General features: G+C 39.9%; 1 protein-coding gene across 1 annotated transcript in view; it reads left to right on the top strand.

Annotated features, from left to right (window-relative positions):
- sorl1 (sortilin-related receptor, L(DLR class) A repeats containing) overlaps positions 1 to 17417 on the top strand; it is a 79694-nt gene that overhangs the window by 8528 nt on the left and 53749 nt on the right. The window contains exons 2-5 of the mRNA XM_056373555.1: positions 9368 to 9484; positions 10371 to 10505; positions 12910 to 13071; positions 13642 to 13709. Of these exons, the coding sequence (XP_056229530.1) occupies positions 9368 to 9484; positions 10371 to 10505; positions 12910 to 13071; positions 13642 to 13709 (482 nt within the window). The remainder of the gene's footprint in view (positions 1 to 9367; positions 9485 to 10370; positions 10506 to 12909; positions 13072 to 13641; positions 13710 to 17417) is intronic.

Here is a 17417-nt window from a genome sequence, read left to right as displayed (position 1 = left end):
TTCGGGGTCAGGCGCTGGTCAGCCGTGGTTTACACACACTGGCGTGGTGATCAGGCCGAAAGATCATATCGCAATCTTTTTACTGATAATCGCAATCCAAGATCTGCATTCTGTGTCAGCTCGGATTTTATTGTGAAAGTCTTGACTGGAAGTTGTGATTTTGCATCTTTCAGCCAGTGTGACGCTTTCTGTGACGCTGCTTTTCTCCAGCCCAGTCCTGTCCTCCGTTTACGGATTGTGTCACAACCATTTTTGTTAACAACAAACATTTTTAACATTAAATATCTATATATAGAACCTTTTTTAATGAGGCGATCTGTACGATTCATCTGCAGAAAGTAAAAAAGTAGGATCATATGACAAAGTAAGATCGTCCACCACTAGTTGCGCACACTTCTTCCCTTTGGTTACACCTTCATGATTCTGTATTTTATAACACAGTCTTAATGAAAGACGCCCTGGATTGTGTGTTTATTGGAACCCTGATCGATTTTCAATTAAAGATGGTCAGAGCGAGGTGTAGCTCATTGTTATCTGTCTGTTAAATCCCTCACCGCTCCGTGGTCTGTACCAAACACCGAGGCCGACCCCCCCCCCCCCCCCCCCAATAGATTGCCAGTGGCAGAAAGGCGGGAAGGAAGGAGAGGAATGCAGCAGATAGCGATAAAGTGGTTTCCTTATCTGCTCTAAAGCCTGAGATGCAGAAAAAAGAAAAAAAAAAAAAAAAAATCCTCTCAAGTCAAATCAAGAGTCATTTCCCTGATGTGTACGTTCAGTTTCTGTTTCCTTATAAGATCTTCTGTTCCCAGACAGTTCTGAGACGAGACGGCCTGAAATGAACTGAAATGATCGAACCTGAGCTAACCCCAGCGGGATGATGGGAAGTGACACTTGTCCCTACACCTTTCCAGCTGGTGCTGAAGAGGCTGGGTTAACAGCATTGTCTAGAGTTTATTTAACTGCATTTGGTGGTTTCCAGGTTTCACATGCATTGCTAATACTCTGACAGGATGTGTCTGGCTTGGACTTGTCTGGTGTAGATGACTAATCCTACAAGACTTATCATGGTATTACAGCTAGGCTTTTTTACTTCCCCATGCCAATTAATACGCTTTGTGAATATAAAACACTGCAGGAAACTGTTTATGGGCTTTTTCCATGGCTCTGCTCCCATCCTAAATAAGCAATATACATTAGTGGAGCTTGCATAACCGGTGAAGATGCTTCTTAACTGTTGTCAGACGGCCAGATTGAAACGCCGCAGCTACACAAGACCAGCGGCTTTTCCTTTTTTTTTCTTTTTTATTTGGATCCAAGCGCAAATGAGGAATGCAGCCAGTTTCTCTGCTGCATGTAACGGCTTGTTAGTGAAAAGAAAAGCCTGACACAAATAAACATGTAAAGGCGAAAAACACGCCGTTTTAAAAGTGATTGAGAAGAGTGATGTGTAAGGTGGGATATTAGAGAGAGAGAGAGAGAGAGAGAGAGAGAGAGAGAGCATGAAAGGCGGTGATTGTTTATCTGGTTCAGCGATGCTCTGGGAAATTAGTTGAAAGTGCAGAGTAGTGACGGACCTCCTGCTCGGGCACAGTGAAGTGATTTCAGGCCAAGTGATTCAGCTTTTTCAGGACTAAAAGTTTTTTCCGGCAGCAACTATTTTATCTTTTGTCTCATCCATCACGAGGTAAACAGTAGATATGTGCCCCTTCATGTTGCTCAGTAATTCACCGGGAATGTGTGCTTGTGTATTTGATCGGTCCGTGGTCAAATTTGAATCGTGGACGTTTTAGGTCGTGGTTGGTGTCTTAATCCATAAGCCCCCAGCGAACCCCTAAGCTGTTTAGTATCAGTCCACTTTTATTTAAAGCTCCATATTTTCTTCTTCTGTGTTTCATTTGAAGTGTTGATCCATTAGAAGATATATTTTTGTGGTTTTAAGAACCAAAAACCATCTCAGTGTAGTTTTACATCTCCTCTCTCAGGCTTCTCTCTGGAGCTCTAGTATCAACAGGTCTGTGAGCCAATCAGAAGAGAGGAGGCTCTGAGCCTCTCTTCTGATTGGCTGACTGTTTTCTGCGTGAAACAATGAAAATACAGCAGATTTCAGGTAAAAACACTCAGAGAAACCAAATCCTGCAAGGTTTGGATGGTGGGTCCAGGTGGGCGGGGCTTGGTGACTGCTTTGTTGTGACATCACAAAGTTCCAGAAGTCCTGACGGCTGGTTTTAAGGCTCAGTTTCTGAATACAGGCTGTGTGCATTTCTCTGTGGACTGAGGCTTTGATACTTTCACAGTATTAATATAGAAGCTAGAGCTGATCTATAATCACACTACACATGGACACAGACCTTTACACTGGAGGAGCTTTAACCTCTTCTGCTAAACTGCTCCACAAAGGAGGCAACGGTTGGTGCAACACCTCCGTCTCTGGAATAAACTGTGTGAATTCAACTTTCCCATTAGCAACAGCACACAGCTGTTAATAGAGCTATTGTGATTAACTAGCGTTAGCATGTTCCTGGCAGGACAGCATTTTAGAGGTTGGCTCGGCAGCTGCAGCAGTTCAGCTAGCCTAACCGTTAGCACCACCTGTTTCTGCTGTAACTGGCTTTTATAACAAAGAACTGCACACTAACTCAAAACCACAAATTATAATTTTAACACTTTAATCCCAGTTGGATCTTGATCAGATTAAAGAAGATGTACCAGCAGTGTTAAACTGGTGGAGTCCTCTTCAATTCAAACTCAGGAATATCATTTTGTCAGTATTACTTGTTCAAACTGTGTTTGTTATTGTGACAGCAGTGCTGAGTGAGATTCTGTCTTTTCTAGGACTCTCAGATCTATAATGGTGAAGCAATAAACTTAGATTTTCTAGTGCAATTAGGGGCTTCAGATCGGTCTCATAAAAATCAGTCTCATGAATGATTAACCACACACTTTAGAATTTTAATTAATAATTAAAATAAATGGAAAAAGTAGTAAAATGATCAGTGTTTAAATTTAGTCATAATCATATTACAACCAGATCTATAACACTAATGAATGCAGGCAGTTGGAGATTGGTGAGACGTGTGTGAGAGAGACCGAAGCCCCTTTTATACAGCGTGTTGAATGAAGGTAAATGACAAATAAAGCTTTTAAAAATGTATTTTTAGAAAGTTTTTTCACAATAGATAATATGCATATTTTTCAAAATCTGAACTCTTATTCGCAAAACATTCTTTTTTTTTTTACTGTATTTTTAACTTCACCGATCTGAAAATGTCAGGTGGTGCAACCAAATGTTTGTAAAAATATATATTCTTCTTCTTACTTCTTTTTAATGGAAATATGGCGGCATCTCGGGGGGTGGGGCGGTTCTGCAGGAGGGGGAAAGAGTGGGCTGTGTGAGAGCGAGCAAGACAAAGGACTTTGAGCATGAAACAGGATTTTCCCACTTGGCCTCAAAGCAAATCTTTCTATTGTAACTGGCTGTTAACACTGAGGTCTGATGTAGAAGAGAGAAATCATACAAGATCTTTACAGTGATCGAACTAAAACACAAAATGAATTCCCAATAAATCATCCAGCACTGATATACGACCGTTTAGCATCTGTCAACACATGTTGCCCAGACGTCGGCTATGACTGGGCGATTAATCTAATTTTATTTTTTCGATCACGGTTTTATTTTCCAACGATTATGAAAACAGGATAATCGAGATAAAACGATTATTGTGTCGCAACAGATTTCATCCCCCCGTGTAAAAACCTTCAGCCCCATCCACTTCCTGGTTACGTCTCGGCGCATGTTAGCGACGTACGTAGGAGTGCGTCATCTTGAGTCGGAGCAGCCTTTAATTTCCTTGGACTGAGTTACTGAGCAGAATATGTTGAAAATTATTTTAACAAAATGTTGAATATATGTTTTGGAGTTTTCAGTCTGTTGGTGCGGATTTATTTTGGTCTAATTTATTTTTATTTATCATTTTTATATACTGAATATTTGTTTAGTTGTTTTCAGGAGGTTGTGGAAGTACATTAATATTACAACATAGTTGATCTAATTTATTTTTTATTAATTTTTATATTATATATTTACATATTATGTATTATTTATTATTTTATTTATCTAATCTTTTTAATTTTTTTAATTTAATTTTATTTCAAAGTCCAGTTAAAAATACCTTTTTTTTTCTTAAAGTTCAATAAATGTGTCAAAAAGTCAGTGAGTAATCATGTTAAATAATCGTGATCTCAATATTGATCAAAAATAATCCTGATTAAGATTTTTACCGTAATGTCAGCTTCACTTTGCGTATTTATTAATCCCTCTGCATCTCGATGGCATGGAGCAGATCCAGAGAGGAAGGTGTGAGGGCCTATTTTTCCTCGCCTGTCAGCTGAGTCAGGCCTCGTGTCTCTGGCGCGGTGGAGGGATCCCAGAGAGTCGTCAGCGTACGGAAATAAAAGCGAATCGATCGCCTTCTCTTTCCTGTTTGAAACTGTGAGGTTTTATCAGATAATTAGCGGATGAACAACACGAGGTTATCTTCCAATAAAACCGGGGTCAGTGATAATGTAAGAAAACACGGCTCTTTGTTCTTTGTCCTTTTTGTTCTGCAGAAAAAGGGTTGAGTCCTCAGCGCCGCGGGTGGCGCAGCAGAGAGAGAAACAATTTAGTGTGACCGTGGGTTTTATTGATAAAATCACATCATGGATCACCGATCTACAGAACCAATCACTGACAGGAGAGGAATCCTGGTCTGCTGGGTTTAGTGGAGCCTATCTGGCTTTAGGTGAGACGAATACATTTTGTATGTGGCTGTGAGAGAGACGAGCAGAAACCGTGACTGTATAGTAGCCCCCCCCCCCCCCCCCCCCCCCCCCCCCCCCCCCCCAAATCCTCCATCCAGCTCCCTACTCCTAAATTGACCAGAAAGCTGTCACAATGATTGACGGATGGGAACACCTCTCTACCACCTCTGCGCAACCCCCCATGTTGGAAACATACCACATACCACAGTATTATACTGTGCTCCTATTGGTCTGAAGGTGCCGTCATCTTCATCATGGTAAAGGAGCTTCGTCTGTCTCATCATGTGTCTCTCTCCTGCTGTTACTAGGCTACAGCTTCTCCTCCTAAAGCAGCGTTGACACTGTTTCCATGAGATAATTGCCTCAGATTAATGTTGTGATGTAGTTTCCCATTTATTTGATTGGTTGGAGTGTGAAATATTTATAAAAATTTTATTTTTTATAAATACCTTAATATGTTGATATTGAAGTATTTTAATCACCATCATGTTAAACTTATTAACAACAGAAGAAAGATTGTTTAACTGTTGCCTGTTGTAATTAAGCTAAGTCTATCTGATTCGGTGACATCCATGGTTACCTTGGTAACAGCAAGAGCAGTTTAAAGCTCCATATTTTCCTCTTCTTCTGCGTTTTATTTGAAGGGTTGATCCATAAGAAGATATATTTGTGGTTCATCTCAGTGTAGTTTTACATTTCCTCTCTCAGGCTTCTCTCTGGAGCTCTAGTTACAACAGGTCGGTGAGCCAATCAGAAGAGAGGAGAAGAAACGTTGATAGTTCGTCATGCATTCATACACACTGGAAAGGTGAAGAAACATGCCAGATAAACCACGGTTTTGTCTGTTCTGAATTTCGTAACGGTGACTGAAGGTGAACTCGCGCACGCCTCACCCATCTCCGACTTTATTACATATGCGATACTCAATATTATCGAATATCGGCCCAAGCCTATGACGTAGCGATAATAAAATAGTGATTTGTACCTGCAGCACATCACCTTGACAACGAGTGCTGGTAAACATAGTGGCCTGTTTATGAGCTATGATCATATTTCACACTAGAAACAGAGAAATATGCAAATAGGTAAAACTGTATATCATGAATTATGTGTAGGTGATCACAGACAGAGTCGGAGCGCTGTCGTCTCTCCGCCTCCTTTTCTCAAATTTCTTCTTCTTCTCATTATTCTCATTCAGCATTAAAAATGAATTTCACGCCTTAAAGACGCGAGGCACTTTTGTCAAAAATAGACCCGGTGCGTAAAGATAACGAGAGCTGGGCAAGAAGAACCGGGTGTGAGACCACACACACACACACACACACACACACACACACACACACACACACACACACACATCCAGCCACAGCAGGGCTGTGACGCGTCGTTTGCTGTGCACATCGCCTGTAAAGAAAATGAAATGAAAATGCTTGCTGGTCAAGCCTACAGTGATTTAAAGCTTGTGGGTGTGTGTGTGTGTGTGTCTGTGTCAGTGTGTGTGTGTGTGTGTGTGTGTGTGTGTGTGTGTGTGTGTGTGTGTGTGTTGTGTGTGTGTGTGTGTGTGTGTGGTCGGGGGGGTCATGAAAAGGTCAGCCGAGCTTGAAGGAGCTTGTGAGTCAACAGCACTGAGCCAAACCACACAGCCAGCTCTCTGCAGGCGGAGAGCAGCAGTTTATGGAGCTTATAACAAAGATGCTGCGCTGCACACGCAAATAAGTCCAAGCTTTTATGGTGCGCTACACAAGCGCTCCTCATTATGGTCGAGACGGCCAATGTTTAGTGGTGCTGCCTCCATTTTGAGCCACTACCTGCGGACAGAGCGGCGAGTTAACCCTTCGCTGGTAGTTCTTACCTCCACAGTCATCATCCATGTCTAGGTTCAGCCGTGTTGGTCTGCAGAGCTGCTCGCCCCCCTCTTCTTCTTCTTCTTTTTTGGCCTGTTCTCATCGCGGTCAATGAAGCCGAAAATGCAGAGATTTACTGCTGCAACACCTTGGCCTGACAGGCAGCCCCGGCTCTCACCGAGGCGGCGGCCCTGAGGGAGGGGGCAGAGCAGAGGGCTGTTTACTGAAGCCAGAGGTTGAAAAGCAGGTTGTGTGTCAGTGGAGCTGGCGTCCTGACAGCGGCCCATAGTCGTGCCTTTGTCAGGAGCTACACGGGGAAACGCTTTAATGTGTGTCTGGCCCGCGGCACTCAGTCTGGTCGCCTCGCGGTGACATCATCGTCACACTAAAGGAAAACGCATCATCATCATTATCTATCTATCTATCTATCTATCTAAGTATTGTAATACTCTCTGCAGTCTAACCCTTTAATGATTTCCTACATTTCCCAGAACCCCCCCTCCCTGTTGTTGCTGCATTGGTGTATAGATTTCTGAGTGCAGATATTAGTGTGTCTGCCTTTTCTGTCGATGCACGTCTACTTTTTTAAGATTACTGTTGAATGTTGGTGAATTTAAAACCCGAACGTTAACAACACGACAGGCCCAGCGACGCAGCAGCTGCTCTCAACTGCTGACATGTTTCAGGATGAATAGTTTATTTGGCTCCGTTTCCTCGTGCTCTCGAAGGCGCCAGCGTTTTTTTGGCACCGTCGTCCGCATCGTTGTCGTGATAGTAGAAGTTACAAAGCAGAACTGGGTCGAGGGTTGTGTCTGATCGCAGCTGACAGGGGCGGCAGAGATACTTGTTGTTTACTCCACAGTGTGAGACGCTAGGAAAGTGCAGAAAAAGGCTTGGAAGCAAAAAAAAAAAATATAGTCCTTTCAGAGGCCGGCCCCTCGCAGGATCATCAATAAAAGATAAGGGAAGGAAAGCAGCGAGGAGATGAGATGGCGAGGCAGTGACAATGAAAAAGATGAAATAGCCCATTTCTTTTCATTGATCTATGTGCCCGATGGGAGGTGCGCTGAAGGGGAGGCCGTGTGTGTGTGTGTGTGTGTGTGTGTGTGTGTGTGTGTGTGTGTTTTAGAGTAAGTTATTGTTGCATTATCCAACCTACACATGGGATGCGTCCATATGCACGTACACACACTGTCAGAGCTCGATCAGCCAGGTGTTTACACGGTTAAAGGAAAAGTCTGCGTCGTGTTTATTTTTTATCAAAAAGACCAAAACCAATCTTTCTGGTGTCCGTCTGTGTAGCTCATTTTTCTCCGCCAGCGTTGGCAAAAAACTATTACATCACTGAGCCTCACTATTGCACTGGGTGACACCTGCTACAGTTCGACCTTCTTTTCACTGCTTTCCTTTCTGCACATTGTAACTCGGCATGTGCTAAATAAAACTGCTGTTTATTGGCAGCATCGTTTACACATGAAACATAAACTACAATAATATAATTGTATATTCAAAAAAATACCTGAAACATAAAATACAATTATATAATAATATATTTTAAAAAATTAATGTAACATAAACTACAATAATGTAATTATTTATTTAAAAAAATAAATGAAACATACAGTACAATATAATTGTTATAAAACATTTTTTTATTTATAAAAAAGATATTTATATATATAGATATTTATATATATATATTTTTTATATATAATTTATATATGATAGAACAATAACATAATTATGTATTATTAAAAACACAAAATGAACTGAAACATAAAATACAACAATAACAATATAATTATATTAAAACTCCTCCTTGATAATATTGTGTATCGTGATATTTGATCTGCATGGAGATATTACATTTTGGATATCACCCAGGCCCAACATGTACAAACACACATTGTAGTTTATTTTGACTCAGTCGGTCCTCACTAGAACACCAAATGTGTATTCATCCACAGCAGGAAATAGTTCCCAACAAATTCACTGTTTCCTCCTGTTTGAGTGATATTTGTTAAAAAAAAATAAAATAAAATAAAACAAATAGTTTCCAGCCTTTTTTAAGAAAACAAAATATTTGTGATGTGTTTTTAAAGATTTGCACTTTCAATTGGAACCAATGGGTTTGTGCCATAGACAGAATAAAAAGGCCACACCTGCCATTCCCTTAAAGACTGTGAAGGTAGTAATTATAATTTTATTGAGCTGTAATATTCAAATACTCTGAACTGTAACGCAGGTTTAAAGTGCAGTGTGAATGTTACTGACACCGTAAGTGACGGTTATGATGTTGTTAAAAACTAAAAACACAGTGTAACAGGAGCACGAGGAGAGAAGAGTCGGACTAACGTCATATCTGAGGTCTGCAGACATGATCCTCCAACACTGTAACAGCAGAACCAATGTGTGAGTTCAGCTGAGCCAGGGTGTGTTTTATTGATTATGGATTTAATTTCTCATTTGTAAAGGGAAGATGTCAATCAACAGATGAATATATGAGCAGATAAATTCCAGCTAATCTTCATTGATTAGCTCAGTAGTACACCGAGCGTTCTTACAATGATCAGAGCTCTTAATCCTTCCATTTGCTGCTTTTTCTGTTTTCATTTTTTCCATTTACTTCCACGGTGTCTCTGCAGCAAAGTTTCATCTTTGCATCAGTCTGAGGAGAGATTCTGTGCAGTGTTTCCCTGACATGCATTTCCTCCTTCCCGCAGGCCAACCTGAATGACTCCCACAACCAGATGGTGGTCCACTGGGCGGGAGAGAAGAGCAACGTCATCGTAGCCTTGGCCCGAGACAGCGCTGGAGCCACCGGGCCCAGAACCAGCTCAGTGAGTGCACCTGAACACATCACACTTGTTTAACATGTTTCTCGAGTTTCCGGCATTGTTATGATTGTTGAGCCACACGTGAAGCGCAGTCATTGAACGTAGCCTCCTCTCTTCTGTTTCCACTTCCTGGTCCGGGCTGCTGCAGACTTCAACAACTTTAAGAGCTTAAGAGACAGAAACTCTCTTTAATCTCTTTACTTATCGGGAGTTTCCAGGTTCAATACTAATATTGATATCTTTGGATGGAAGCTGCTGTTTTGTCTGATTTAAAAAAGAATATCTTTCATTTTTAATGTTTTCCTGTTGCGGAGTCCCAAAAATCATACACCAAATGTTTTGACAGAATAGACATTTTAAAATGTCAAATTGTCTCCAGTGAGATACTTCAGCCTTTTTGGTTCATTACAGCTTAATTCATTTTAGTATCTCATGTCTCAGTGAATTTGCTTTTCCATTTCTTCATCAGAGTTTATCTGATTGTGATTTTTATGACCAATATTGCCATTTACATTGGGATTATTTCTTTTAATCATCAATTAATAGAAATAATCCCAATTTAAATGGCAATAATGGTCATAAAAGTTACAATTGTGGTCCGTTAAACAAGGTGTGTTTGTAGTGTTTAGTCGCCAGCATAAAGAGAATATTGCATAATTCCTGTTAATAAACCACAGCTGAGTAAATTTACCTGTGACAGGTGTCATTAGAGCAGTCGAAATCTTAAACTTTCCCTTCCTTAGCTCATTAACTTTTACTTTCAAACCATATCTTAGATATAAAAGTAATATCAATCATTCAGCTGTAATCCAGACGTTTTTTTTCCCCCCAGTTATCGTGGAGCGTGATTGTGCAGGTGTTGATCACCTCCTCCCCTCTTTGTCTCCAGGTCTACGTGTCCTACGATTACGGGACAACCTTCACGCTCGTCTCAGAGAAGTTCCAGCTTCTGGGGCCGAAGTTCAAGGACGGCAGCAAGCAGGTCATCTCCCAGTTCTACCACAGCCCAGCAGACAACAGGAGGGTGAGTCGCAGTCTGGGACCAGCGGCTGGTGTTACAATATGGTCGTCACATGATCCAGGATACAGATTAAGTTTTTACTGTTCTCAGGCAAATGTAACTGTGAAGGTGGGGTTAGGAAAATGAGGTGACTGGGTTTATCCGGTCAAAATTCATGCACAATGAACACATGTAACACCAGGTACAAAGGTGGAAAATGAATTTAATCCTGTGAGATCTCTCATTTCCCGCTTTGCTCTTTGTGTCATCTCTGTTCGAGACACCCTTTTTTTTTTTCAGCCAAACAGTGTCTCAGTTTTTCTGTTTTACAGCGGCGTTAACCACCGTGCTCCTTGGTGTTGTTTATGTTGAAGGATTGTGGTTATTTTATCACACGTCCTCTGCGATCTGTTCCTCAACACCAACCTCTCTTGGCGATCGACCAAAGATCAGACATCTACAGACTGATTTTGACTTTGTGGCTTTGGATTCTTAAAGCTACAGTATGTCTTTTTTTTTCTTAAATTTTTGTGTAGTTTAAATATGCTCAAAAAAAATGTAATTATTAAAATTATTTTATTTTGACTCGCACACAATTGGACCATTTTAAAAAATAAAATAAATTAATTAATGGTTTTCTCGCTTTTTGTTTAGAAACAAAAAAAAAAATAGACCATGTGATTAAACTCAAACTAAATAATGATAAAAGAAAGTGCTGAAGACAAAAAAACAGACCAGTTCATTTTTTGCTTCTGACACCAAAAACCTTTTGTCAACAGATTTACGTTTTTTGTTTTGTTTTGTTTTTTAAATTACAAATGAATTATGGATTATCTGATGACACCCAGACCTGAGGTGCTGTCAAAGGCGTCTATGAGCCGGACTCATTGAAGCAAGTCTTGCCCTTCTAACCAATAAGAGAAGGCCAAAGTCAGGGGTGGGATCTCCAGCTGTCAATCAATACATGAACATCGTCCTGGTCCACTGCTCCTCTCGCACTCAGACTTCAAGTTGTTATTACCAGCTGGGAGACGTCGCTATGGCTGATTCACAGGCTGGCAAGCTCCCAGTTCCTGCATTATGTGAGGCAGTGAACATGACGAGGATGTAGGATGAAGGGCTGGGCGGAGCGTAAAGGAGCAGGAAGAGGGAGGGAGGGAGGGAGGGGCGGAGCTAACACTAGCATCACTACCTGAATTTGCATGTTGCAGGTTGACTTCCGTTCAAACGGCATTCAAACATGATCAGATATAGTACAATCTGAGTCACATAATGGAGGAGGGGCCAAGTCATTTAACATTTTATACACAAAACAGAATATATTAGAATATAACATGATGTTTCTCCAGTGTCCTGCAGTGATGATGGTGAATCAGTTTTTTACGTAGAGTCTGTTTAATACCACATTTAAGTCACACGTCAAAGAATCATAGCATGCAGAAACATCTTTCTAATTTTTTTATAATTTATCTATAATTTGCCAAGTTGTATTTGATGGTTTTACCTCTTTTGATATGTTGTCTCAAATTAATGTTCAGATCCTTTATTGCACCAATTTTTATTTAAGTTCAGGTAATCGTGTAATCGATCTTTGTATCCTTAAAGAATGTCAACATTAGGGGGATGTGCACATTACTTTATTTTGCAAGTGCATCCTGGGACATTCTTGTGGAATAGATAAAATAACCAGGGGCCTAACACAGATCCCTGAGGTACACCCTTTGTAACTTCATGTTGCTGGATTAGAGTATCATTAACTCATTGTGGGTTATTAGACATAAGACATACATACTCCAGATAAAAAGATAAAAAGAACTTAGCTTAGGTTTTGAAGCTACACATTTATAACAAAAAGCTTGAGCTGTGAAGTGGAGTTGAGTTGCATTGTGGGTAATGTAGAATCCAGTGTTTTTGCAGGTTAACCCACACCAGGGACTAAAAGTCAGGATATCTCAGCCTCTGCTGCTTTGCTGTAGCACGTCTTGAAAGATTATTAAATGCAGCGTTTTACTATAACGTCAGTAATGTTTCCTGGATAACAGATTACCACAACCCCCCATATTGGATATTATTCTTCTTTATTTCATCCTTCTTTATTTCTCCTGTGAGTTCATCCTGATCCTGCCTTTCGTCAGTGAAGCTGTACTGTACCTGCTCACACACAACTGAGGGTTTACAGTGACACAGCACATTAAAGCGAGCTGAGAAAAGTGGGATTAGCGCAGTACAATAACATAATCAAACTCCGTAATGAGGCTGGGGAATACATCTGACGGAGCATCTCAATGCTTTTCCTTTCCAAGAATATTTTTTCTTAGGACTTGTCAAATTAGTTTAGAGATTACATCATATTTCGGTTTCATATATTGCCTCCAGGATAAAGCCTCACATCTCGTTTTGGTGCTTTTCTTTTCCTCTTCTTCTTCAGTACCTTTTCGTAGACTCCACCAACAACTACCTGTGGAACACCTTTGACTTCTGTAAGAGCGTCCAGGGCTTCTCCCTGCCCTTCAAACCCACAGACCTGCTGCTGCACAGCAGGAGATCCAATCTGGTGCTGGGCTACGACAGCTCCCACCCAAACAAGCAGGTACCGATCTTTGTTTTAAGGTCAGATATCATGCGAGAATGACATTCAGTATAAATCTGATTTGAAAATATTAATTTGACAGCTCGAGCTGCTTCAGAGCTGTGCTGCCGTTTTGCTTTACAGGCAGCAGTCGGTCGAAGTTCGACCACAACTGTAAACGTAACATAAAATTGTCTATGACGGAATAAGTTCATTCATTTTCCTTTTTTTCTCATTTGCACCAGTTTAAGACGTTTTCTGCTTCTCTCCAGCTGCTGTTACATTTTAAAGCGCTTGTCAGATTAACTGCTTCAGGTGTTGTTATGGTAACAAAGAGACGAAACTGTTGGTTACTTTTGCACGTGAGCTTTTTCAGTTTCATTGTCTCCAGTTCGGAGCTAAATGTCTCTCCTCAGTGTTCTTGTCACATGTGAAAGAGCCAAAGCAAAGGAATGAGCTTGACCTACATTTTACATTGCACCACCCCTCCTCCTCCTCTTCCTCCTCCTCCTCCTCCTCCTTCTCCTCTCCCTGTCTCCCTCCTCCTCCTCCCTCTCCTTACACCCTCTCTCTCCCCTCCCTCCTCTGTAGCTATGGAAATCGGACGACTTTGGGGAGACATGGGTGTTGATCCAAGAGCATGTGAAGACCTACTTTTGGTAAGACAACCACTGAACACACGAGCTTCAGGAGGTGATACTGTGGCACGTTATTACTGCACAGTAACTGTATGAGGTTAAGAGAAAAGCAATGAGCTGGTTAAAGGAGATTCATTTCTACAGTAATTCAGCAGGCACAGCTGACCATCGTAAAAGTCTCAAATATTTAGACTTTTTTGCACCAGAAAATCAAATTTCAACCATTTCTAAGCTTCAGTTCAAAGGACAAACATTTGAAAAATTTTCCAGATAATTGAAAAAAGAGCCAGAGATTACTGGTTGATATTATGTGTCTTTTATATATTAATGATATTTAAAAGATTAAAATAATTATGTTGATAATACACATATGATAAAATCATTATGGCAGATCTTTTATTAATAATAATTATAATAATAATAATAATAATGATGATACAAGAAATGCAGCACAACCTGCTTTACAACAAAGAAATGACATGAATCAAGTGCTTCAGCTGTGAGCTGGTCATTCTGGTTTTTCCTCTTTACCCTGGCGTTTGATCAGACGACTTTTCCCGTTTCATGTGAAGGCAGCGCTGGTCAGTTCCTGTTTACGGTGGTTACAGACTGTGTTTGTCTTTCAGGAAGGACAAGTGAACGCTTCATTATTCACTGCAAAGAGAAACCCGGTTTTAAATGTGACGCCATGAAATTTGCGGGTTTAAATGAGGAAGTAGATGTTGAACCTTATCGTCACATCATCTTCACTGATGTGACTATATTATTCTGAGTGATATAATTTGCATGGCAGGTTTATTTATACAGCACTATTCAAAGTGCTTTACAGAGGCATGGAAATACATTAAAATAGAACATTAAAATGACATTAAAATGTTTTTAAAAGAAGTGTTTTAGTGATAAAAGACATTAGAAACAAGCAAATGCAAACATGGCACAAGATGAAAAAGATGTTACGTATGTAATTTATTAGTGAGCTGCAGTAAACGCTGATATTTCTTAAGCCTCGATTTGAATAAACTAAAAGCTGCTTCAGGCTCGGCTCTGAGTAAACCTGTCCGGATGACCTGCAGCCTGGGGGGGGGTTGCACAAAACACCTTAAGTTTTCTACTTAAGTATGTCACTTAAGGGTTAATTTCTCCTTAGCTGAGGGAGTAATCTCTTAAAAAGTTTCCTTAGTTAAAGGAAAAAGTTAAGGTGTTTGCACAGTCCTTTTTGGATGCAAAGGTCTTTTGTGCAACAGTTAAACTGACTTGAATCCTTAAGTATAAGACGAAGACAAGGAGAAAAACTTAAATACTGAAGTTAACATCTTAAGGAAACTTTTGTGCAACTGTATTAATTTAAAGAAACCTTAGCTCAGACTTTAAGGATTTGTAGTGTTGTCATTATATCTATTTTTTTGATATCAGAGTTGATGATATTGTGACAGTTATTTCATTATGTTTTAATAGTGCTGTTTCAGGTGAGAACCAGGTGAAAACATTTTGTTTTTACTGTTTCCGCCCTGATGAAGACCCGGTGAGGTCAAAAAACAAGTCGTGTGTTTTAGCCAAAGTTCCCCCTAGATGAACTGAATGAAAGCTTTGATCTCCTCCTGAAGAGACCCTGAGGAGCTTCTTTTTTATTTTGTCTTTATTTGTGTCTGAATTACATCCTTTATTCAGTTTGTGCACAGATCCCTCCTGGGTTCATGACAAAATACAGTTGGATTCATCTAGGACTGAACATGTGTTGCGTTTAAAATAGTGTACATGTGTAAACTTGTCACAGTGACCTTGCAGCTTCAAGTCGTAGCTTCAGTTGCGTTTGAATTATTTACTTTTTTACAAAACACAACACGAGTCACTGCAGTCGAATGCAGATCTTCAGCTCTCCGTGGGACTCTGGGAAAATTAACCTGCTGTGAATCAAAATAGTTGATTCAATAGTCATTTTCAGTTTGCTATAGCTAAAGCTAGCTGAGGAGTAGAAGCAGTCATTTGAGCTGTACAACTGCAAACAGTCAGACAATGAAATCAGTGATTGCACGTCCCTCTGTTCCTGCCAAAAGCTTCAGCAATCTGAGTCTGTTACTTTAAATTTAAATGAAAGCAGTCGGGTACAAGGCAGTGATTCAGACTCAGGGAAAACAAGGGCTGAGGGAAAATGAGGACGCAGCCCTGAACAGCACCATCACACCGCTCTGATGGCTGCCTGTTGATAAATGAGTATTCAGATGAATAAACGTCTCCCAGCTCCTCGTCTTTTAGACGGATCACGTGGAGCCGCAGGTCGCCCTCACTGCTGCTCCTCGCCGAAGCCTCATCACTTTTTGTCACTGATAACAAGATAACACTCATGTACCTGGACACACCTAGATCTTTTTCACTGTGTTGTAGAATTGAAGGGCACCTGATTAGTTGTGTTGATATCTGACAGTCGGCACTTCCTGCTTTGAAAAAAACAAAGCAGAACAAAATGTATTCAGGACTGAAACTCAGATTCAGATATCTCCAAGTGTGTTTGGTATTAGTATAAAGTATTAATCGTATTTACTGTAGCAAATAGAAGAAATTAGAACATGCTAAATATTCACATACATTCATGACGTTTAATTGAAATTCGACGATCGTAGATAACGGTGATGCTGTGCGCTGACTTTGTAAAATGCAACTGCCTTACTGTAGTGTTAGCTTGTCACATTAGCTTGTTACGTTAGCTGATTACATTAGCGTGTTATGTTAGCTTGTTGTACTAGCTTGTCACATTAACTTGTCATTAACGTCATTAACTTGTTACGGTAGCTTGTTATATTAGCTTGTTATATAAATTTGTTAGAATAGCTTGTTATGTTAGCTAGTTATTTTAGCTTGTTACCTTATCTCGTTATATTACCTTGTCAGATTTGCTTGTTATGTTAGCTTGTTATATATATTTGTAATTTTATCTTATTATGTTGTCAGATTAGCTTGTTATGTTAGCTTGTTATGTTGTCAGATTAGCTTGTTACATTATCTTGTCAGATTATCTTCTTATGGTAGCTTGTTATAGTAGTTAGAAACATTAGCTTGTCATATTAGCTATATTAGATTGTCAGATTAGCTACTTGAGCTGGTTGTATTTGCTTGTCACATTAGCTTGTTATATTAGCTTGTCCAGTTATCTTGTTATATTAGCTTGTTATAGTTGTTTGTCACATTAGCTTGTCAAATTAGCTATATTAGATTGTCAGATTAGCTACTTGAGCTGGTTGTATTTGCTTGTCACATTAGCTTGTTATATTAGCTTGTCCAGTTATCTTGTTACGTTAGCTTGTTATAGTTGTTTGTCACATTAGCTTGTCATATTAGCTATATTAGATTGTCAGATTAGCTACTTGGGCTGGTTGTATTTGCTTGTCACATTAGCTTGTTATACTAGCTAGGCAGCAGAGATGTGAACCAAACTTTGTTGGTTTTTTGTTTCAGATTAATACAAATAAATTACATGTTAAATCAAATTTGTCTAGTATGTTGTTTTGAAAAAATGACAGGCCTGTTCACTGCAGAGTTGTATATTATTAAGTATAAATATTTAATTTGGCATTAAATGTTGTCAACCTCAGATTTGATGGCTTATTTCATTAGATGTTTTTGTGTCACAGTATGAGACGTTACAAATGTTCGGCCTGAAAATAAACAGATTTATTGGCTCTTGGCAGTTCAGTGTAAAAAAAAAAAAAAAAGGTGGTATTTTCCTACAGAGTG

This window comes from Seriola aureovittata, chromosome 4 (assembly GCF_021018895.1).
Source record: "Seriola aureovittata isolate HTS-2021-v1 ecotype China chromosome 4, ASM2101889v1, whole genome shotgun sequence".
Taxonomy (NCBI): domain Eukaryota; kingdom Metazoa; phylum Chordata; class Actinopteri; order Carangiformes; family Carangidae; genus Seriola; species Seriola aureovittata.
Note: the sequence above shows the minus strand (reverse complement) of the source record. Positions and strands in the feature narration are given on the sequence as shown.